The following is a 24,607-nucleotide window of genomic DNA, read 5'->3' as shown; positions in this document are numbered from 1 at the left end:
GGCATCGGTTTCACAGCGGGGCCTAGAGCAGCACGGCCCCCCGACCCACTTCACAGCTGTTACAGTCCACTTCTAGATAAGCATCTAAATCCATCGCTTTGAGGAGTTCACAGGAGAGAATGTGCCAGAAATGCCCCCCAAAGCCCTGCAAAAGACCCAGAGCAACTTTTAAGTGCACCCTGGACTGTGTGGCTCCATTAAGAGAGAGCTGAACCAGCTTTCTCTGAGAGGCTCCAAGCTCCCTAAGCTGAACTTAGTTTTATGCTTCCAAATCTCTCCTGTTAAAAGTAGCTTCAGGCTTTTGGAAGAACTTTAAGGTTTGCACATACTTCCGTGTTTAATAAGCTAATATAATTTAAATATCCACTGACTTTGGACAAAAACTATTGTCTTCTGCGCTAGGCTTGCAATGTTTTTGGTGTTATGAACAGAAACACCCAATATGGTGCCCCCAAGTTGGTGGGCTTTTCAGTAGTGTGATTATTATTTTAATTCTACTAACATTTTCTTTAAAATGCATTTAGATATGAGTTCCTCAAATTCCTGCTTTTGTTAGGAGGAGAAATCCTACATTGTCTAAGCCAAATATTTAACTGTTCACTGGTGAGCCACAGCTCTGTTAGTTCCTTTCTCTTTTAACCCCTCCCAGAACACAAAATGGTTAGGTAACCTTTCCAGTTACTGGAAAGGAAGATTCATTAATAACTTTGAGTAACATAATGTACTAGAGAGATATAAGTGGCAAAATGACTTTCTATAACCTTTCTTCAATGCTCTGTGCTAACTTAGAATAACTATTGTAATTTCTACACCTTTACCTATACCACCCCTTTACAGAAACACATCTTTAGTTTGCTAGATATCCACACACCAACCATGCTGACGTTCCACCGAGCAAGAACAGGTCTACATGGGAAATGCAATTTTCCTATAAGGTACGAACTATGAACTCTCAGAAAGCAGATCCAAGGATGCAATAAGGTGTTGTTTTGTTGTTGTTTTTTTGTAAAACAGGACCAAGAGTGAAAGAGACATGCCACAACCTGCTGTTCGTGGACTTAAAACAAGAACTGCCATTTCACACCACCGATATTGAATGGACTTGGGCAATCAAAGAATACGGAGCGGTTTTTTGGTTGATTGTTTTCTGACAACCAGCTCCAATTCAAAGGACTTGGTGAGCACAAGTTATACCCGAATGGCTTTGAGGTGAGCCAGAGTGGCTTATACTCCTGCCTACCAATGTACCAGAGCAAATAAACTATCAGAAATGATCATTCCTCCTTACAGCAAGGAGGGGAAGGAGGAAATGTGAGCAGCACGAAGGGATCAATGCTCGGGTATGCCAGGATAGAGCTGGGAGGCACTGGCATGGTCTGGAGATGTATGTCCAGCTGCTAAGCCAACTTGTACCTATGTACCTAACTTCCAGTTATCCACATGACAAGGCCTGTCAGTTTAGTAGATTTCCCCAGAATACATTATTTTAAAATTTACCCACATGTGCAAGTATAGCAGTAACCCACTATAACTCCTCTCAACCTGCCAATAACCAAGCAAGGCACACAAGCTGAGGATGGGGCTACAAGAAAAATGGCACATCAGAACACTTAAAGTAGGCGTGCCATTTCTTTACTGGGAAAAACATTTTCTGTTAGTCTGGAACCACGATTAGTCAGATCTGATGGAAGAGCCCACTTCAGGACCTCCTGAGGTCAATGGCAATCATCTTGGTGCATTCAACGGGCTATGAAGCAGTCCCAAAAGGGATTTAAAATGATGATGAAGGTGTGCTTGTGAATTTGAAATACGGTGTTGACAAGGGACAGGTTTATTTTTTCTTATTCCTTAAGGAAAAAGCCTTCTCAAATATACTTAATAAAAAGTTAATGAGGAACAACAAGGTTGAAAATGAACATTAGCGAGGAACAAATACCGTTGTACTTGGGTTTGCACGCATCTCTCAAGGAGATGCATCGCATGTTTCATGCAACGATTCAGACCATGATGTAAACAGTAGGAGGTTGTCAGTCATAGATAGTATCCATATTTACTAGATACTAGAGGAAACGTTTGCAAAAATATCCTAGACAAATATTCATAGATGGAGTAACCTGGACAAGGATAAATTACACCCTGGCATTTGACAAATTTTCAAAGTTTTTCCCTTGAATCATTGTACTTTGTTCTTTGGAGACAGGAGCACCTTTTTCTAGTAACTCGATCCTCCTTTTTGACTTGAATTCCCTTCAGGCAAACAACGAGCAAATTAGCTGTCTACACAAAGAGTAAAAACAGCATTGATGAATAGGGGAGGGGAAAAAAAAAACACATATTTTACTCATTTTCATTTGTTCGGCAGCTTTTTACAGCTAAAACGAAGGAAACCTCCTTCTTCGGCACAATGCAGCACTTCTTAATAGGGTTCACAAAACTCCACTATTATGAGTAAGTTGTGAGATATTTCTGGAGCCAAGCATCTATGCTCCGTATGAAATATTAAAAAGAAAGCAATTCATTGTATGGGAAGCAAACAACTTTCTTCTGCCAGCTACAGAAGTTTACTTTGAGCAGTTGGAAGCAAATACCCTACAGAAAAGTATCTAGTTAAACAGAAAAACATCCTGCTTCAACTGAGAATTGTAAAAAGCTTAAACTTTTTTTTTTTTAACCTAACAGCCATTGCGGCGACCCTACCGCTTCTTGGGAAAAGCTGTTTCTCAGTCATTCTCTGTTTTGTTCAACTATTGGTCTTTTTTGAAATGTATTCTCTCCAGCCTCAGCTGGAGAGCTGGCCTTCCCAGCCAAGTGTCCACCAGCTGTGTTTTCCAGGACAAGTCAACCACAAGGGGCTGACGTGCAGGTAAATCCACAGCTGGATTTGCTTGGACTTGCTCACTTATGAAGTAGGAGCACAAGAAGCAGCAGGAGGAGCACAGGACTGCTCTGCCAGGGGAAACATGCCCAACTAATACCCCAAACAGCCAAGAGGTCAATTTCTGTAAATCTCTATAGCTCCTTAACAACTGGCTCTATCTTTGTGTTTATCCAGCCCGTAAGACACCTGACTCTTGGACTGAGCACAAGCAGCTATAAGAGGCTCAAAAGCAAAGATCAGAAGCATATTTGGTATAAACTAAGGGACGCGTTATCTGTGGAAACAGTTTATTACAGTGGAGCATTTAAATAGGCTTCTTTCCTTAAACGGAGCTAAATTGCCCTGGGCCCTGCCAGCATGCCTCCTCCAGAAGAGGCAATGCTGTAGATTTCATGTTTTACAACAGGAAATACGTGCCAAAACCTTGACACTGCCCAAACCATTCAAAATCAGATTTTTCTATTGAGAAAAAAAAAGTAAAAAAAGTCAAAAGAAAACATTTCATTGTTGGCTGCCACAAACCAAAACGCTTGGGTTTGTTGAGCCAGTCTAAAGCATTTTCTTTTGGGCCAATTCCAGACAAACCGATGCTGGCCCAAGCTGCAGTGTGCCCTGAAGGAACTGTAGCTCAGATGCTGTTTGCCCCAAATCCTCTTTTGTAGGACTGGATCCCATATGTCACAGGGGTCATATAACCATAACGAATAGGAGAAATTTAGTCTAGATGTGGGGTGGGCAGCTCAAGATTCCCGACCTATCGAGTCCACGCAAAACATTTCCAGTGGGAAGTTCCCATGTGTTTTGTTTCAAGTGAAAAAGTTCTTGCTTATATGCAGTGCATTTTCTTCTACTTCCACCACTCATACTTTAAAAGAGTAGTAAAAACAAACAAACAAAAAATCTTCTTCCCCTCAATCAGGAGCATCTGCCAACAAAGAGCAAGGCATGATTCAAAGAAAATTGACATTAAACTCCCCTTTGCATGCCATGGCAGCGCCATGTGCTCCATTTCCCTACACATAGCAGCCACTCTGCAGCTATCAAATACAGAAATAAGAGGAATGAGAAAAAAAGTGACCCCCCACAATCTACCTTTTGCCTTTTGACAGCAACAACATCTCCACCACCATTGCTAATGCCTCCAAAAAACATCCATCATTTTACAAAATCTTATAAAGGTCCATTTGCAACAGCCCCTTACTCAAACTCCAGCCACTGAAAATGTCTTGATTGGATAATTAGTGAAAAGACACCTGGCTTTAAACTTAAGCCAGAAATTACTTCTTTATAGCTAAAACGAGAGGGAGACAAGTTTTGCATTGTTATGGAGGGTTAATCCAAAATCCCTTGTGAGCCAGACTGCTGGTTCCCGCTGCAGATCCCCGTATCTCACAGCCATCGAAAAGGAGGCAGAGAAGGGGGCTGCCACGTCCACCTAGAAGAACTACTTCCACAAAGTGACTGTGAGGTCGGGTAGAAGTCAGATACCCGTGTGGTGGCCGAAACTACTGGACAGAGGGAGGCAGGACGACAAGGACGCAGGAATCTTCCAGTACCTGAGCTCTGTATGAACACGGCAGGAGCTGGACCCAAAACACTCACCCTCCTCTTCTCTGAGCAAATGCAGGAAAGAGTTGTGATCATGACCAAATGGACGGCTTTTGGACTCGCTGTGAGTTTCCTCCCCTCACCCTGTGCCAGCAGTGTCCGGGATGCTCAAAAGAAACCTGCTTCACCCTCCAAAGACGAAGCCTTTTGCTAGCACACGTGTAACGAGCTCAGGAAAATACCTTACAAAATAAGAAGCCCCCTGTCAGACCGTTTAAGGAAAGAGTGTAGACAGAATTAGCAGTGTTTTTCTTAGGCTATCCCCACTGCTCCTTGCTGACAGTGCCCTAAATCCACTCTCTTGTTCTTCCAGGAAAAGCTGGTCGCTCTGGAGGGCTGGTGACAATAGCGGAAAGCTGCTTCTCGGGAAGGAGGTGCAGAAGCCAAAAGAAGATAAGTAGATTTGACAGAGGCAAAGCTCACACCAAATTTTCTTCCATTTGAATGTCCCTCTCCAACACAAAAGGCAAAGCTACTCTGATGAGGTAGTGCTTAAAAAAGGCTACAATGGGAAAAACAAACCTGAAGTCGGGCTTTAGGGCTGCAGCGCCAGCCCTGAAGTTGTTGTCTTCAACAGTGGTTGCTGGAGAAGACGGCTGCTTGTTCTGCCCAACTGCCCAGACTTCCCTTGCTCTACACACTTGGGAGGTGATTATGCAATTACCACCACGGTCTCCCTAAAATTTGGAATTTACTGTATCACCTCCATTAACATTCCTTGGGTGCAGGGAGGTGGGGAGGCACCAAGGGGCAGCCTGGGACACAGCCTCAGTGCATCCAGATGGATGGCACAAACCCAGCCCAGTCAGCAGATCCTGAACGCTCGAGACGGCTTGGAGGGACCCTTTGGACAAACAGCATTAACAGGGATGTGGTCTTGACCAACTCAGCACCAAGCCCAAACAACCTTCACATTCTGACCCAGGAGCATGCGGCACCAGCAGCTCCATCAGACACTTCAGTCCTACCGAGTTAGCATGTCCCCTTGGGCTCCAGCTGAACAGATCCGTGTCACTGCTATGGTTTTGGTTTCCTGTGACTTTTCTATCACAGCTTCTGGTGTTCTGCTATGTCTTCCAGAGCAAACATAATTTTGTTTGTTTGTTTGTTTGTTTTCAAATTACAACAAACAAACAAAAGTGCAAATCATCTGGAAGCAAACATCTCAGAGGGTCCAAAACATGCAGTGAACAGGAAAACAAAGTCAGATCAATGCTGGACACACAAAAACTTCACTTCAGTATGACCTACAGGTACCCACGTGCCTTATTTTTACCTCTTTCATCTTCCATCACTACATATTCCTAGACATTAGCTACCTGGCTCTACCTAGAATAGGCAAACTGATGGGAAGAAAGGGTAAAACTTCTGGTGTGCCCCAGAATTTGAGTACTGTTTATGTCACTACATCTAATGGCATCAAAGATAGGAACCCACTGCGAGAGGGATGAAGGATGGGAGGGAGGAAACTCGGTCATTTCCAGTTAATCTCTCTTTGGCTCCATTCCTTCTCAGTCAGAACTCAACCAAAATCTCACACAAAGGTCAAAGAAAAGACACAACTTAGAAGAAAGCCATCAACTGTCTTAAAACAAACAGAACAGAGCTCAAGCAACCCTCAAAAGACAGGCCAAAAAGATTTCATTTTGAATTCACATGGTTTGCTGTTATCTCCAATAGTAACAGAAGGGGTAGTAGACAAACGTAGTAAGAAATATATTCTATGCTTTTCGCTACATGATGTACTTTATATGACATAAATGAGTAACCAGGGAAGCTAAAGAAAACGTCAGCTTTTGGGAGGCTAAAAAACATAGGTATCCACCCCCTGTAGGCAGGTACAGAGCAGAAGGAAGAACAGTCCTGCTCCCCACCACCCAAAGACCTGCTTCTCAACCAATAAATTCTGTGTGAGGACACACCACGCACATGCTGCTCCTCTTCAAACACCAGAAGCTTCCTGGTGTCCTTCCTGGGCATGCAGTATGAGCTAGAAGGGTTTTACAGGCACTGCATGAAGGGAAAGACCGACTTTTCTAAGCATCCTGTAAGTGCTGGGAAGAGAGAAGAATGGAAAGGAAATGGAAGGAGCAACCTGGAAAGGAGAAAGGAAAAACAGGAGGCCTTGGCTCAAAGGAGAGCATTCACCACACCCTCAGCCATGCCTTCATCTATAGAAGATGTTTGCTTTTATAAATCTTGGAAAAAATGTGGTGTGTGAGCTAAGTCAGCCCCTAGGCGGATTTAACTTGGATGACCTGCCCGTATTCTGCAGATCACCATAGGTCTCACTGACCTTGGCACTGACACAAGGATCACATTTTCTCATGGATGAATTGCTCTGGAATAATTCTGCCAATGTAGTAGGCATAAATAGCCTTTTATTTAGCACTGGACAAATATGATTTCTCTTTCTACCTCTCGCCTCCCCAGACAAAATCTATTTATTAGGATAGGGAAAACCCCACCCTTAATCAAGGTCTGGGTACCCATCTTGGAGGCCAGACAGAAGCTTGGCTGCTTCATGCTCATGGCAGTCCATTTTCAGACTTTGCCTTCAACATGATGCACTTTGGAGTTAACTGGTAAGGTTTACTGCTTTTGATTGGCGTGGTCAGCTTGCATATTTGTGGATTAATACATAAATATCCTCAGACATACTGAAGGCGAAAATACAGATCAATAGTGGGAATGTTCAGCTTCAGTCACTGAAACAAAACCCCCAGTCCTCACCTTACAGCTACGCCTTTAGAGCAGTTGCACTAAAACCACTGAAGTCGCACTGAGATAAGCAGAAAAATCACATCTCGGGCTTGCAGAAAATGAACCAATTTGGAAGGAACAGGTAAACAGCGTGTTCTTGGACGGGAGTCAGCGCAGTTTGGATGATGCAGACCTTTCCATCCAAGAGTCTCACTGGTTTGTGTGTCTGGTCACTTGAGGTCATGCCGCAGAGCTCCCAGGCTCTACAGAAGCCCTGCACGCTTCCTCCCCACCACGGAGGTGGCTAAAGTGGCTATTAAAACCAGTTGTTACTCTAATGCCACCTGATCCTTAATTGCTAAAGAAAAGTGGACTGAAACCACAGAAAGGGCTTTCTGGCACTGGCTAAGGAAGTATCAGTTCTGAGGTCTGAATAATATCCCCGAAAAACATGAATCAGAGCAGTCCTTTCACACTGCATCTTGATAGAGGCAGGCAAAACTTCAGGGGTCTGTGTTGATGAACACCAGGATGGTTTTGTAATATAGGTACACACGCACTCAGACGTGGCTAAAAGGGAAAGAAAATACTTGCAAACTGGTATTCAACCCCAGTGACAGTCACATAAATCCTAGTAAATACTATTTCCAGCTTGGACTGTCACTAGAACAAGGGTCTCTTCTAACAAACTCATCACATGTTGAGCAGAATGGAAATGCACTCGTTTGTGAACCCCTTGCCTCAACCATACACAACTTTTGCCATATGGCTGACCACTTACAACCTGGAGGCAGGCACCTCAGTCTCCAGACTAGGTCACTAAGCCTTTTCGGACACAAAAGGAAGTCCCCAGCCACACACTCGCACTCTTTTTCGTTGCAATGCTAGAGCAATAGTTACTGATGCCAAAACTGGCGATTCTCTTGAGACAGGAAAACGCTTTCACAAATATCTGCCAATTATCTGAACAGGCACCAACAATGCCAGCCTCTGAACCATTGCTAATCACACTGCCATTTTCTATGCAAAGCAACTTTGAGTTTTGTAATTTGTTTTAGCTGCCTGACCAGCTTCACCTGCAATTTGCGGTTTAGGCAAATGAGAAGGGAAGACGGAGATTTTCATCTGTAACCACAGGCTGAAATTCAAAGCTCAGCTAAAAAGCATTCTTACTTATGTGTTATTTAACAACTTGTATGGCAAAGATTTTGACACAACATCCGTATTTACAATGGAAACGGTCTATGCAGTGACCCGAACAAGAGAAAATAGACCTGGGGAGGGTCTTGCCTGCATCACCACGTGAAGGCTCTCCTTCGTGCTCGCCCCTTCACCAACCCCAAAGGCTTTCTGCAAGCCTGAGGTTGCACAGGAGCATGCAAGGGGAGGTTCGGACCAGCGGGCGCTGTCTCCGTTTGCTCAAAGACAACACAAGTTTCTACGCGCCCCCCCCCCACCAGGCACAGACAGGGAGCCGAGCCGCAGATAAGGAGGTTGAAGGCTCAGAGCAGCCAACAAACATGCTGGCAAGCCCAACTTTCCGAGGCCCCGCAGGGCTCTGGGCAGGTTATGGCTCGTGGACGGCAAGCAGAACAGCTCACAAGGAAGCCCCCCTGGGACATCCCTGGAAGCACCTCACTCAGCTCCATCCCCGGAGCTTTCCCTCGAGAGCCATCCCTCAAGATCCCAGATAAGAGCCACTGACAAGGTGCTGACTGAAAGCCCGTGCTGCTGCTGCCAGCAACCTGCCCTCCCTCTATGCCTGCGAGCCTCCGGCACTCCAAGCCCAGCTCCAGCCCCAGCCTTCGCAGTGCAGCTTCGCAAGGACTTGAAGCCCTGAATTTCACGTTTCTGGGGGCACCACTCACAATCTGGAGGTATTTTTGGGGGACAGACTCCAAAGGGAACTTGCTCATCTTTGATACAAAAATCAGAGTTCACCGTTCTGCATAAAAATTATCAAACAGCGACGACACACACACACAAAAACAACACCTCATCTGCTAGCGAGGGATGCTACAGATATGACTACAAAGGAAAATGGACAAATGAGCCTTTTTGAATGCATATTAGTGCACTTAAATGGATCGAATGTGAATCTTGTTAGTTTGGAGTGGAAATAGGTTTAACTACGGTTTTACATTTAAAAGCAGCCAGGGAAGGGACGTGAAGAGAAGTCCCAACAGCTGCAGCGCCAGGCAGACAAAGGGCCCCGCGCCCGACCAGCACAACAAAGCCAAGTCCCCAGTTGTTTGAATATGGCCATTCCTACCAAATGAACTCGGCAACAGATTTCGTTTCAAGTCTTCGCTCCCGGAGCCTTTTATCTCATGAGAGACCTTGGTGCTGTTCAGCTGAAAGTTGAGCGAACCATTGCTAGCGAGTTGCAGGAGCTCATCGACTGGGTTTTTACATTTAAGTCCCCAGCTCCTAGAGTCATGCGAAAACCTCCCACCAAAAACCACACGCATTTACGAAGCGAGCCACCTCCTGATGGTAGAGAAAGCATGAAACCTGGCCTCCTGAGAGGTAGGCATGACAATACAAACACAGCTTCCCCAGGAGTAATATTAAATATATATTTATATTTATATTTTTTTCCATGCATGTCTGGATTTTTGCATACCGCATATTACCAATACAGGTCAGCAAGGACAATGAGTTTCATGAGATGCCCATGCTGGAATGCTGAGGAGCTGCAGAGGACACAGTCTCACATACAAACGCAATGCCCAAACCCATCCCCTGCTCTTCAGCAGCACAAAACACTTTATCCTGCTTCTCCATACGAAGCGAAAATTTCCTTCCTAAAGAAAGACGAAGTTTTAGCACGTATTCATCCCTCCTTACTTGAGGCATTTAAGTCAGGCAGTGAAGTTAAGCATCTGACTGCAGCGATTAGTCCTCCCAGAGTGCCTCCACAGTCAATGGAGAGAAACAGAAACTCTCCAGAGGGAAATTTGGGATTGAGATGACTAAAGGAGTATGTGCACTATTAGCTTTGAGTACTGCGCAGAACAGTAAAAACTTGCAAGCAGCGAGGCTCTCAAGGAAATGATGGATAATGAGGGCTGAATGTGCCCATCTCTGTTTTTAAACAAGGTCTGGATTACAGGGCCCCTTCTAAAATTACTCGGGATAGAAAGGCTGAATTTAGCTCCCATCCATTACCTTATCATGAAGATACAACCTCGTGCTTCCTGCCACTGGGAATCTGGGACAATGCAAAATTCTACCCTTTATCATCAAATCCAATTTAATTTCTTCTATTTTGCCTTATTCATTAAGAAAAAAATAGAAAAAGAAGAAAGAAAGAAAGAAAGAAAAAAAACCCTCCTTGATAGATAGCTGAATTTATGTTTTACCAAGCTAAATTTAAGTGCAAGAAACAGGAAGCTTTTACTTGGAAACTGGAATTTCAAGCACTCAGTGGCAAACAATGAACTGGGGAGATAAAGATGCAATGGAAATGGTAGGGGACAGACCTGACAAGCTTCCTGCCCACGCTGACTCAAGAGCATGTGTCCTACCATGATACGGAGCAGCCCCAGCGCCTGCTTTTATTTTGGTAATTGTATTTGTTCCTGTGAAAACCCCTATAAAAACAAGTCGGAAGACCAGACAATAGTCGACCCTCCATCTCTTATAGCCAGATCTTTTACTTAACACTTTAGCAGAAGATATAATCAGCGGATCTTTGTCCATTTATACAATTCTCTCTGCTGCAATGAGGATTGTATTACACTCTCAAGCATGTGCACCAGCCAGATCCGAGCATCAAGCCTTCCCCATCACTTCAAGAGATTGATCTGATACTTGAAAGCACATTTGCTATTATCTACTACAGCCCTTTGGAAATGACATTACACAGATACGGGGGGCAGGCAAATATTGCCGCTCTTTTATTATTCCTGCCATTCGCTCGCTTGTAATATCTGAAAAGTTCCCAGGTCAATGGGATTACGTTATCTGCCTCCCCTCGCTTTATCTCCTCCCCGCACCCCACAGGTATCCATGTCAAAACGGGACTCTTCGGCGGGGGGTTTCTTTCACCCGGGTCAGCCTCGGGTCAAGCTTTTCACCACTTGCTAATGCAAAGCTTCCCCCCAGCCCTAAAATCCCCCGAAACCCGGGGGGCCGGGGCGCACCCGCCTGCCGGCCCCGCAGCCGGCAAGGGCCAACACTGCTCGGTGGGGCTGGGGCAGCCAAATCCTCCCGGTATGGGGACTGGGAGGGGGCTGGCATTTTCAACCAAGCGAAGGCGAAGAAGGAGAGTCTCCTACAAGATCAGCTCGGCAGAGACTTTATTCCTGCACTAAACTTGAAGGATGGGAGCCTTTTAACTAGTTAGGAGCGACTTGGACTATATTTTTGCCTACCAGAACGGAGATCAATTTTTATTTAGATTGATTTTAAGATTTACATGCGAGAAATGGATACAATTGGATCAAATATATACTAAAACAAATTGTTGACTCCCATGAAAGCCAATAAAACCAAAACAAATTTCACAGATCTCATCTAGGAGCATCTGAGATTTGTTTTATTTCATTATTTCGTATACGTTTACGGAGCAGAAATTTGCTTAACTCTTTTCCAGTTTTCTTTTACTGAAACAATAAGGCTCTCCACAGAATATTTTGTACTTGAATATTATCACCAGGATGGCATATGGCAAACTAGCAGCAGGCAGTTTATCTTCATCCTCTTTGGAGGCTAAAATTAGCACAATGCTTTTGCAACACTATATGATGTATTCAGACCAGGATGATATACCTAATACACTTTCAGCCTCATCCCTGGCTAACCTCCAGTATTCAAGCAAATTGATTATTAATTTTAATTGAGTATTAATATGGGCAATAGCAAGTTTGCATTTATCAACTTGAGAGGCACTTTTAAGTTTAACGCTGCCGTTTCACCTACGCTAACCGCAACAGTAAATAAAATTAATGCATTAACAACATATGGAATTTCAATTCATTTGTACAAGGCGATTCTAATTTATATTAAAACTTTATATATGGAAAAGCTGTGCTGCAAAACTGCATATTTGTGCATTCTGTGTTTTTCGGTTATAGGATATAATTAATCTTGCTGAAGTGCTGGTACACCCGTGTTTTGAATAACACGCTCTTCCTGCTACAGACTGCATTCCTGCAGATTGTTAGCTGTTTACTTTATTGGGATTAAATTAAACCAAGTCACCAACTTTACATTTCCTGACGATGCGGCTACGCTGCACTGGAATGAGCTCTCTGCGCTCTCCAGTCTGCTGTTCAACCTGGTAAATTATGGCCACCTCAGGGTTTCTTTTGATGGATTAAACCTGTGGCGAGACACTAATGTTAGCACCGTTCACTAATTTGTATTTCGTAACTGTAATGCCAAGAAACTTAGCACGATGCTCTTTCAAAAGGAAATAAGGAAGGTCCTGAAAAAGCCACTGCACTTCACCAGGGAGGTTATTTTACCACCTTTCTTGCCAGGTTCACAGAAAAAAAATGTCTAATGGTGGGAGGAAGTCACACGCAAGCATGTATATGAACAAACACACACGAACTATAAATATTTATACACTGACATTCAAGGATTCTGTGGCTCAGCCTGCTTACCAGCTGACAAGAGAACCCCCTACTTTACCTACAGCCTCTTACAAAAATACAACACGGGACCAATTCTGTCTGATAGTTACACTGAAATTACATTACTATGATTCTTGCTTTTACACAGCTGGTCTCACACAGAATTAGCATGGGTTATTCCAGGCAAATACAGAAAAAAGGAAAATGGGCAGAATCCTGCACCTCTCCTAGGGCATCCTCACTGCTACAACTAGGGAGCATGAGAGAGAATTAAGAGATGCTTTGCTAATGGGAGGAGGAGTATGGCATGAACATCATGTTTCGAGCACAGTTTGATGCCTCTCTTCCACTGCTTGCAATTTGCTCCCACCTCATCCCCTACTCGTTGGTTTCTCCTTCAGCACTGTGCTGGGCAGGGAGCAGCTCCTCTTGGCAAGGTGATGGGAGCAAGGGAAGGCTCTCCACCCTACCGGCCTTTTTTCCATGACCTTCACCTGCTGACGAGGCAGAGCTAAGTCATACCTTCTTCTGAACTCCACTGGGACACTACAGACTCTAGAATATTTTTAGCATGCATCCATGTGACGCTTATTGCTATTTGCAGAGCTGGGGGAAGATTTAAGGATCAGCTAGGCTGTGTCCACCACCTCCAGCTTCTTCTTGAGGACATAACCGGTACCTCCTAGTAGATCTTCTCCTGCCATTCTGCAACGAAGAATTACAGCCCTGAGACCATACACATTCAGGGCTACAAGAGCCATTTCTCTCCTGAGGCACAGCATCAGCCACAGAAAAACAAAGGACTAAGGAATAGATGAAAAGGCTGCCCCTGCTACATTTTTAATTGCTTATATGGCTATTTCTTCTTCTTTCCAACACCTCCACGTTACGCTTCTGCGAAGAGCAACCACAAAAAACTGCCTGCAACCTCCACGTGAGGTTTTCGCCGCTCACAGACACATGAGGAAGAAAATAAACACACATATATCTCATTCGTGGCTACTAAACACGAGCTACCACCTGGAGATGAGGAAGTTCCCAAGCCACAGCGTGCGGAAGGGTGGCAGAGGGCTGCGGGGAAACAGTGCTCGCCCTGATGTGACGCTGCTTTGGTGGCACATCCCAGACCTGGACAGGCTCTCAGTGTCCCTCCTCAGCATGGGGTACAGCCAGCACACCTCCCGAGCCCTGCCGGCTGTGCTTAGCACACCAAACACAGGATGCAGAGGCTCCATGGGGAGATGGGGTCTCTCCTCTAATATTGTGTGTGGCACTGACTGTGGGGTCCCCAGGCCAGCGCAAAATGGTCCCCGATGAATTGTGGTGCGACAGGTGCTGCGGTGAAACGAGAGCCATCCCGATCACCTGGGGAAGGACCCCATCTCATTCATGAATTCAAAAAAAAAAAAAAAAAAAAGAAAGAAAGAAAAAAGCCCATGTGCATCAATGTGCTTAGAAAAAAATGATGTCAGCATCTTATAGCGTTGATCCTGTTAATTAATCCCTTAAAGAATGCCCCCTCGCCCACAAACATATAATGTAATGCCGGCTTAATCTTACCTAAAAAAAAAATACAATGCAATAAGATTACTACTCTGACTCTGCTAACTGTTACAGCACTGCTTAATCCTGTATTTCTGTGCTTTAACAAGCTCCTGCAACACCGTACAGAGTTTATCAGAGCAGTTTCTGATACAAGTAGGACTTATGTTTTAAACAATGTAATTCCATGGTCTTTTGTGCTCTTTCCGCATTATGTTTATACAATGACTTTCATCCCGGAAGATCTCAAAGCCTATTGCCTGCTCCTGCTCCCATTGAAGGCTTCCCTTCAGGTTTCACACTGGAGCAGGATTAGAAATGAAGAAGAAAATAATAATAAAGGGAGTGTGGGGGGGTACGGCAGCAAGATGTGCCAGGGCAGCAGGCTGATCCCTCCTGTCCCACTAACACAGCTGGGTCATGCAACGCCAAGCTGGCCAACTCCTCCCAAAAATCACAAGGGGACACACCTGGGACACTGTCCAAAAAGCATCACCATCCCCTGCTTTCTGTTTCAGTCCCCAGGCTGCCCTCCCACCGGCACAGCCCCACACCGCCAGCAGAGACCCCGCTCCTACCCCGTGCCTGCAGCCACCCATTTCCTGACCTGTGCCGGTTACAGACACATTAAGCTTCCCACGGAACAGGAGGAGAAAGCTCTGCTCCCTCCCTGTAATTATCAAATCAGCCCGAAAATGAGGAAGAATTGAGAATCCTCATTATAGCACGTCATAAAACTCAGAGAGGTCTCGCGCTTGTTTTATGCTGTTTGAGCAGCCTGCCAACAAAACTTTACAAAGAGCACAGGAATTCATGTTTGCCGAGATATTGAAGTCGTAAAAGGGGAAATTTTTATTTTATTTTCCCACAGCCTAAATGAAGGTGAACCAAGTAAATTTGGCAAAGAGCGCGAGTCAGATGCCATTTCCCACAGCAATGTGGTATTTTCCTCTGGGAATAAAACATTTTCCTTAAACTACTGTTTATAACTCTTATCAGTTCAACAGCAATAGAGCCATCAAGTCCAATATCTTGTGGAAAAAAGTCAAGGTCAACAAGTACTTGCATTTTCGTTTATCTTTAGCTGCAATTGCTACTGACATTCAATTGGGTAATAAACATGAGGACTGTCAAATGCTCTCAGCAAACAGGTGATCCAAAAGCTATCACAGAGAAAGAGGCTACTGCCAGGTAATCAAACAATTCTGTTGCAACAATTATGATTTGAGTACATTCATTTACAAAAGCAATCGCCTGTCAAATGTGAATGAATATTGTCAAACCATTCCCACCACCGGGGTAATAAGGGCGAGGAAATACAAACTATGTCTTACTTTCTAGTTCTTACCAACTAAAGCACACCGGCATTAGTGAGACTCATCAAAAATCGAGTAAATAAATAAATAAAATCAGTGGGCATCTTATTTCCCAAATTGAATTAAAAAAAAAAATTAACATAGAAACCAGAGCAGATCAATCTCATGTTGGTCTCTCACGGCAGCAATTATGGGTGTGTAGAAAAGCTATGCACAAAGCACGGTTGGACAGAACCGACTGTGCCACAGCAGCTTCCCGAGCCAGCGCTGGCATCTGCGCCGTGGTTTTTAATAGCTACAGAAGGACCTATTTTTCCATGAATTTGTCTAATCTCCGTTTGACCCCTGCTGACCTCCGCAGCGCACTGTAGTAATAGAGTTTGTCCAATATGTAAAAGGTGAACTATCTTTTTGTTTCTTTTAAAGCCACTAATGCTCTGGAAAGCTTTGGTGAACACGCACCCCTCATTCTTGCATTGCAGGATAAGCTCTGGCTTCATCCTCGACGCATTACTTTAAAGACTACTCTTCTAACCTTAGTCATCTTATTTTCTCCCCCTCCCAGCATTTCACGTGAAAGGTAAAAAAAACTGGTTTACACAAAGCAGGCAAAGGCCGCACCCTGTTGCATCACTAATCCAGAAACAATGCCTGGGTACAGGTTTAGAGTCATTGCAATAAAATGTTTCTCAAAAGTGGAGGCCATCTCGGGAACACGACTTTGCTTTCTTAACCTCTGATTTACAGAGGTCAATGACACACACCAGAAAGTCACGTTCTGCCAGCATCGGACGGCAAAAGATTCAACTGATGCCAACAAAATCTGGAGAGGCCAATGGGGACTGGACCAGTCCCCATGGAAAGCGTGGGGGCCATATGGGAACGATGGAAAGCATATAGGCCCTATGGGAAGCTCATTGGCTTCAGGAGCCACCACAACCTGAGGGAGCACACCCAGGATATGTAGAGAAAAAAGCACAACAGAATAAAAGCAACACATTTTCTAAATCCAATCATATTAAACTGATCTTCAATACACAAGACTCAAGTATTGCTAAAAAAAAGGGGTATCTTGGGAACCAAAAACCTATTTCCGCAACCACTTGCAATCAAAATCCTCTCCACTGTCCCATCCAAGAAGGAAAGCAAGATGGTAGGGGACAGCTCAAGATGCGATTTAGCAATGTGGTATTTCCCACTGCTGTTCCCTGCTGCTTCACCAGAGTTTTGGTGTATTCAAGAAATAAATTCATCTGGAATGCACTTGGGCCATGGAGTAACACCTTTGGGGCCTGTACAAGCTGATGGGATGTCTGGTCGAGGGTCAGGACCATGTTCTTACATACATAGCTATGTACACATAGACTTGCACATGGCCACATGGATGTTTCATGGGATAGACATTTCTAATTTTAGGTCTCTTGCTCCCCCCCAGAAAAAAAGAAAAAGGAAACAGGACTTCAGCATATGAATACCAATGGGCTGAGAAGTGAGGAATATTTGTATTTCCACAGCCAATTTAAAGGTAAAGGGTTCCCTACGTCCTTCTCCCTCCTTTTGCTCTGCCGAGGAAGGCAATAGCTTCAGCCTGGAGGATCTGCCTCCTCCCGTGATCAGCTCTGCTCCCCTCCTGGCCTGAAGCTTTTCCACTTAGGAAAGGCTGAAAGTCACCTTAAAGTGTGCTGAAACATTTGTGCTGGTTTTGAACTGCTTATTATCTTTGGGGGCTGACCTGAAAAACAAGTTGGTGCTTACATGGAGATATTCACGCTTTCCCCTGAAAGGCAAATGGGAGGAAGGGAGGCTTTTACAAATAAAACAATTCGTTTATGACTGTGCTACCCATCATTTAGGCAAAACAAACAATATTGGTAAGTATTTGAGTTAGTTTTGCCAAATCTGAACGGCAAACGCCTGTTAATAACAGACGTTCAGAGCTAATGTGAACGATTAAAATAAATCCTGGCACCGGGAACAGATTGATGCTCAAATCACAGCACACGCTTCGAAGCGAGCACTCTCTGCCATGCACCATACTGGAAGTGAAACCCTACCTAGCTGAAGCACAGAGGCTTAACGCTGCCGAAATCTGACTTCAGCAGCTGAATCGGGCTGATGAGACCAAAAAAAAAAAAAAAAAAAAACCACAGAAGGAAGAAAAAAACAGCTTCACGCCCTCCGGCTTTAGAGCAGAATGATAAATTGACATCGTGTTGTTATGAGCATAATCCTCAACCACTCAATCACTGTTAAAAAATAAAACATGATTTTGAGGAGATAAAAATAATTAATGCTGGTGCTGCTGAATAATGTGCACCTACACAAACAGCCTCAAACCCGGAGACCCATCGTTCAAGTTCCCTGCTCAAAATTACCAAGCCCATGCGTGTGAATTTTTTTGTTGTTGTTGTTTTTTTTAATCTCGTGTCAAATGAAGAGGCACAGGTGCTCACGCTGATCCAAAGCAAAACAAGCACTGCCCACTTGGTGGAAAAGCAAGAGAGGCAAATGGGATGGCAGAGCCTCCAAGAGAAAACTGATACTGCTGCTGCTCCTTTTAAAAACAAGCCTATTAGGCTTAATTCGCGATTCACAATATCTACACCACCGGGAAAAAATACCGGGAACAGCCCCTGTTGACTAATGCCCTGTCTTTTCCAATCGAGGGTCACATCCAGTCTAACCGATCGCATGATAATGGCATCAGAAAAGGTCAATCAAAGACAAGCCGAAGCTTCCACTGCCTGGCTGACCTTCGGAGCTTGTGACAAATTGCTATCAGTCAATGTCAACTAATGACAGCGGCTCTTTGGCTAATCAATTGTTCTAAAAATGATCAAGAAAACTACTCACAGGACAGCTCATTTTCACATCAATGCCTGTGAAGTATGAAAAGCTCATTTTTTGAGTTTTTAATAAGCTCATAAGTAAAGCAGTTACTTGGTAACAGGGGTCACCTTAGTGAAAAGACAGAACCTTTGTCTGCCTTTTACATATTCTTTTATTACCATATTATAGTAAAAATATGCCATGCCATTACTGTGCCAGAGGGCTACATAATAAAGGAGGTAATAGTTCATACATTTTTTGAGATAAATACTTCTGTGTTTTAGGGACCTCTGTTTGGATGTAAATAATTGTCCCTATACTTTCCCTGTATTTAAATGCAAAGCGAGCACTGCTGGCACACAGGTGACGTGCCCACTTATTATTCATGCAAACTTCGTGTGACAAAGCCGGTAGTGAAAGGCACACTGCAAAACCCAGCAGCGCCGCCAGGAAGTTAGGTCTAACAGCAGCTGTTTTGTTCTTCAAGCCACCCACCTGATGCAAGCACGACTTACTGGGCCTGCTTCCGACAGAGTCTGCGTTCGGTCGGAAAACCGCACGCTCGGAAACCCCCAAAGCACTGCAAAAGCAAACAGGCGTTTCCACGCTGGAAGGATCCTGCATGCAAACGCTAACGTGGGAGCGCACAAACCTCAGGCGGCGAAGCATCCATCGCGGCCCTGCAGGGAGCAGAGCTGGAGATTTGTCCACCCCTCCATGCCACCTGCCTGCACCTCCACCGGCGTCGTCTGCAGCCGCCTGGCAGAGCCTCACAGCCCAGCCACGCTGCAACCCGCAGTCATGCATTAAATATGACCAAAACAACAAACACTGCCGCACAATGGTCTAAGGCTTGAGAACCTTTATGCTTTGCTTTCCTCCGGTCCATCAAGAGAGTGCGTCAGCCAGCTGGAGCACATCTCCGGGCATCGCCCTACAAGAGGGCTCTGGAGAAGAAGCCACGCGGGTGTGGACACGTCGTTCAAGCCACCCGCACCGATGGAGCAGGGCACAGCACTTCGTCCTGGTTTACCTCCCCGAGCAGACTCCTGCCACCAGCACCTGTCCCGGTGAAAACCAAGCCCACCTCTCCGAACCACGTGCCCTCAACGCACGGGGGGGAAAGGGCTACACAAGCAACATTCAAACTTTTGTTTTTGTCACCGAAACTGTGAAGTGACAACAGTTTCAGGTTACACCCTAAACCCGGCTCGCTAAGGCAGTTTTTCAAATTAAAATATCTTCCGCGGCCTCGGCCCCTTCTTGAGCCGTTCGCGGGCAAGAAATAAAGGAGGCAGGGCAACACTTAAACTAAGCCATAATTGGAAGTATGTGAAAAATGAAGTGTCGGTTCGGTCAATAAAGGGCAAAGGTGAAGGGGAACTGCAGCCCGAACGCGGTGCAAAATGTGCTCATTAAGACGCCCAATCCGAGGGCTCCTGCCCACCTATCCCATTAGTCATCGGCCATCTGACCGCTTCAAATGCCTGCCTCGGCGCTCTTATTACTTTTCTTCCCCATGTAAAGAGGCGAGCGGGTATATAAATCGTTGCTCAGTCATCTGGAACATAATGTGGCCCTTCTCTCCCCCGCCGCCCGGCCCTGCCGCCTGCCTTCGCCGGCTCCAAACAACTGCCTTGAGATTCCCTGCAATAATAAACGGGATTGCCTTTTGCCTATAGGTTGCCCGAAGTCCCACAAAAGGCCTGAAAAACATTGCAGCCATTGATACATTTTGATAAAGAAATATCGCCGCATTACACCCGCGGCTTGAAAGAGCAGCGATGATTGGGGAGGTTAAAAAAATGTTTTGAGCCGGGGCTGAGGCTCGCACAAAAAAATGGAAAAGAAACAATACGCACAAAAAGGAGACACTGGTGGATTTTTGTCTCTCTTTTAAGTGGTGTAGGAGAGCTAAACACGGGCATTAAAGAGCCCCACTCTGGATCAGAAGTGACTGTACCAGGGCTTTGTTCAGCATCCTTCTGGCCTGACTTCTTGGAAAAACAAGCAGAATAGATCTGTTAATACAACAAACAGGGCTCTCTAAAAGTCAGAATCGGCAATAAAACAAACCGGTGCTGCATCAACCGACTAGACCTAAGAACTTGCTGCCTTCTTTTTTTTTTTTTCTTAATAGAATTTTGCAGGTTATTTCTCCGCTGGGTAAACTTGGTTCTCTTTGCACCATTTCGAAGCAGACCTCTGCAGGCCCTTCACAATAAGCTCAGAGCAATGGGAAAGCAGCCCTAGAAACTTTTTCATAATATTATTCTGCATTCCTGTACTATAGCTATCTGCCACGATGACACAATACCGGCCCTTTATAAGGGGCTGTGTCAACGTGCTATGCAATAACATGTCCTGCTGTTCAGTGGCACAAGGCTTCAGAACGGCTCCCTGGCAGCTAAATATGGATTTATCCAATAGATTGAAGCAGCTGGGAGTCGTTGCTATCTACTAAGTAAACGCATTTACGCTTTAAAAAAGACTTGAACATGCTCACAGGAAAGGGAGTCTCTCCTGCTTGCGTTGTTCCATGTGTTTTGTACGTGGCCATCAAGAGGTTAAAAATGCACTCTGTGGGGATTAAGAGCAGTGATGTATCAGGTAGAGGAGAAAACCTTCCAGAAAGTCCAAAAACAGACTTTAATACAGTCTGAGTTAAGGTTGCATCCCTTCTCTGATGCCCAGCATAGCCACAACCATTGCTTGCAGCTGGGAAAAAATGGTTTTAAACAACCATCTGAGAAGCTCACCAAAACCCAGGCGAAGTCACCCCCACCTCATGCGTCTCTACAGACAGCAAATGCGTTCTGGGACGATGGCACCAAAAGGAACTTCTGCAAACTCCTAAAACCAGGGCAGCCCACCGTGCACGGCGTGCAGCCACTGCACCTCGGGTTAAATCCTGCGCTCCCTGGAGGGGCCAGATGGGTCCTCAGCCTGGCACTGTCACCCAGCTGCTGAACACCAGCCAGTGCCATGGTGCCTGCTGCTTTTCTGCCCCAAAGACCAGCATCTGGCAGAGGCTAATGTGTGCTTTCGGCCACCATGTTGCCAAGCCTCTGAAAAAAAAGCCTGCAAATCACGGCGTTTTGAACCAAAATGCGGCTAGGGAGGGGCAGGCTATCTGCTGTCTTTTCTTCTTTTCCCTTTCGGTCTCTCAGGATTATGTTTTTGACTTCTTCCCTGTGCAACACAGCTAAAAACGGTCTTTTTTATAAACATGGTGCATACAGGGGGCACGGGTGTGCTTAAACAAATGAAATTCCCTCCGAACCTCAGCTTTCAGAGGTCTTAGAGCAAACTGAACGCAAAGTAAGACTCAGCAAGAACACAGCTACTCTTCCCTCATCTCCATTCCTCAAAAAAAAAAAAAAAAAAAAAAAAGGAGCATTTCCTATGGGTGGCAAGTGACCAGAAGGCAAGTCCAGAGACAGAGCACCACTCGACAGGGTCTCCTTTCCAAAAGAGAGCCCTAGCTAGCAAATACCCCCTTGTTTACTCTTTCCTAAAGTTTTAATGCAATGAGTCTTCTCCACGAAATACCTCTTACCAAGCCCTAGCAGCAAATCCAGCCTCAATAAAACCTGCTATAGAATTTGGGTTAAAGTTTCAGAAGGGGCTAAAGCATTGCTGACAGCCCTCCCGTGGATATCTGATGGGGCACAAGTCTCTCAAGTCCTCGGTCCCTTCCGAAAACCCTTCCTGTCCAAGTTCACAGCACGCACCTTGCTAGGAGCAAACCATCATGATAGTAAAGTATCAGCTACGCCTGGCACTCCAGACTAATAAAACGCCACATTTAGGAGAAAACGAAGCCTGAAAATCTTAAAAAGTACACGAGGAACTGAGCAGCTCCATTTCCAAAGCGCCCGGGCGGTTTGGGAGCATGCTGCAAAGCCTCCCCACAGCCGTTTGGTGCAGGCACGTACACACATAAACACAGCACATCCGTCGAACAAAAGAGCAGCCCTGTCCCAGTGCAAAAACTCCCTCTGAACACCAACTTTTAGTTCAAAGCACGTTTTTGTAGCAACTTTTTCACCCTTAAAAAACTCGGGGGTTTAAAGTTCGCCCCGAAAGTAAGAGGCTCTAATGAACATGCTGACACCACTTCAGCTGCAGCATTGTGAACAGCACCACTAGAATATATATGTATACATACTTGAAAGAAAAAAGGCCCCTTGAATTTATGTTGCATATCATTTTCCAGTAAAAGTCAGAGGTCAGAAGGTTACCAGTTTCTGCCTCAGCTCTGCAACAGTTTACTATTCCAGGCCCCATTTTTACTAGGCTATACTTGCGATGAAGTCAGCAAATTTTCTTTAAACAATAAAGTGTCTCAAATACTTAAAATTCTATAAAGAGATGTTATTCACAATGTAAGTTACGTCCATGCGTATAAAAAATTAAAATATACTGGTTTAGTTTAAAAACTAATCTTGTTAAACGCAGCCTTTGCCGTGCTAATCAGTACTGCTCAACCTTTTTTTGGAAACACAATTCCTTTGTTGTCTAACAGCACTTGAACGAAACACGATCATAAAACCAAATTTAAAAGTATATACCTATTCTGAGTTCAGAGTCAACTTCAATAAAGCACTCCCTTTTATATTCAGATTAAGGATCCTTTTTAAATTTTAATTGCATTAAATTAACGCTAAATCCACTGCAGTTGGTCTCTTCAGAAAAAGTATGAAGCATTTACACAGCTTCTCAGAAAAAAAGGAAAAAAAAGAAAAACCACAGAACTTCAGCTTTTTAAACTTTGGACCTCCTAAGACAGCGCTGATTACTTGCAGTATGCCCCACTTCGGTTGCACCAAACTCGTTTCGTACTCGCCCTGCTACACTGGTTACTCTGTTTGGCTTGGCACTCAAACAAAACATTTTTGCATCCACGTAAATTGGAACTGAGTAAAAAAAGTAAATAAAAGTACTGCTCAGGATTTTGTAAAATGGGCCAGCTAGCAGCTCGTCTTTATACGCAACAAAGTTTTGATGGCATCTTTGAAATATTAGCATTCATTTCTGCAATCTTAGTTATAATTGCTTTTGAAGATTTCATCTCTTAACCCACTTTAATGAAAAAAAAAAACCTACCCTTCTCATCGCTTATTTTTATTAAGCATCCTGGAAATTTGGTACATATGTTGCTCTAACATGTGCCTGCTGGCAGGGTCGAAGACCTAAAGATGCCAATCCTTTTACTACGAGAAGACAGAAAAAAAGAAAAAAAAAAAAAGGCAAAAAGTGTCAAAAAAGGACCATTTCCCAGCACAAGCCCCTAGTACCTGAGCACATTTCAAAATCGGAAACAGAGGGACCGGTCCCCGTTGGCTGGGCGCACCGGTGACCGCTCTCCAGCTAAGCAAGCACCAGGGCTCCTTTCCTACCTTGCTCACTGCTGTTGTCCCCGCTGTGCGATGTGTGTCCCCCGCTGGAGGGCCCGGGGGTTCCCCCGGAGCGCGTGGACGCCGTGTCATCGTGGTCTCTGTTCCAGGAGGGCTGCGGGGTGAGAAGAAAAGGGAACAAGGTGAGGTTGGGATGCAGCGCCCTGTTGGTACAGCTATACCCATGCGGGGCTGGCAAATTCAGCTCCCCGGTTATTTCCTCCTTCAAGGTAACGGAATCGCGGCTCTTCAGCTAAAATAATATCCACTGGAATACGTTCGCCATCTAAATAATCCCATGCTTTATTACCGCAGAAAACAGAAACATTCCCGGCGAGGAGGGCTGCGGGGGGAGAGCCGGGGAGCGAGTCGCTGGCACTTGGTCCCAGCTATATTTTTAGCATCGCCGAACCCTCTGGCACAGCAGCTCCGCAAAATGGGAGCAGTGGTCGAGAGCGGCACGGTTTATATCGGCCTCGGATTCCTCGTGCGAGACGAACGTGGAAGAGCTTAAAGACTTTGCTCACAATTAGGCCCGGGTCCATAATAGCCGGTATGTGTCAGCTGTTTGCCGGATGGTATATAGCAAATGGACCAGGCATGGGGACAAAAAAGAAATGAGAATAACAATGGCTTCACATAGACTGTGTACACTCAGCCCCATGCAGAGCCTCCTTGTACTATTGAACAGAAAACAGATGTTGCTTCTTATCACTGGGTGCATTTGAAAGTAACATTCAGATAGGA

General features: G+C 44.9%; 1 protein-coding gene across 3 annotated transcripts in view; it reads right to left on the bottom strand.

Annotated features, from left to right (window-relative positions):
• MEIS1 (Meis homeobox 1) overlaps positions 1–24,607 on the bottom strand; it is a 105,734-nt gene that overhangs the window by 55,290 nt on the left and 25,837 nt on the right. For all 3 annotated transcript variants that reach the window (XM_066995330.1, XM_048060730.2, XM_048060728.2), the window contains exon 7: positions 23,864–23,975. In XM_066995330.1, coding sequence (XP_066851431.1) covers positions 23,864–23,975 — 112 coding nt within the window. The remainder of the gene's footprint in view (positions 1–23,863; positions 23,976–24,607) is intronic.

This window comes from Anser cygnoides, chromosome 3 (assembly GCF_040182565.1).
Source record: "Anser cygnoides isolate HZ-2024a breed goose chromosome 3, Taihu_goose_T2T_genome, whole genome shotgun sequence".
Classification (NCBI taxonomy): Eukaryota; Metazoa; Chordata; class Aves; order Anseriformes; family Anatidae; genus Anser; species Anser cygnoides.
The sequence above is the reverse complement of the archived record's forward strand: the minus strand, read 5'-3'. Positions and strand labels throughout refer to the sequence as shown.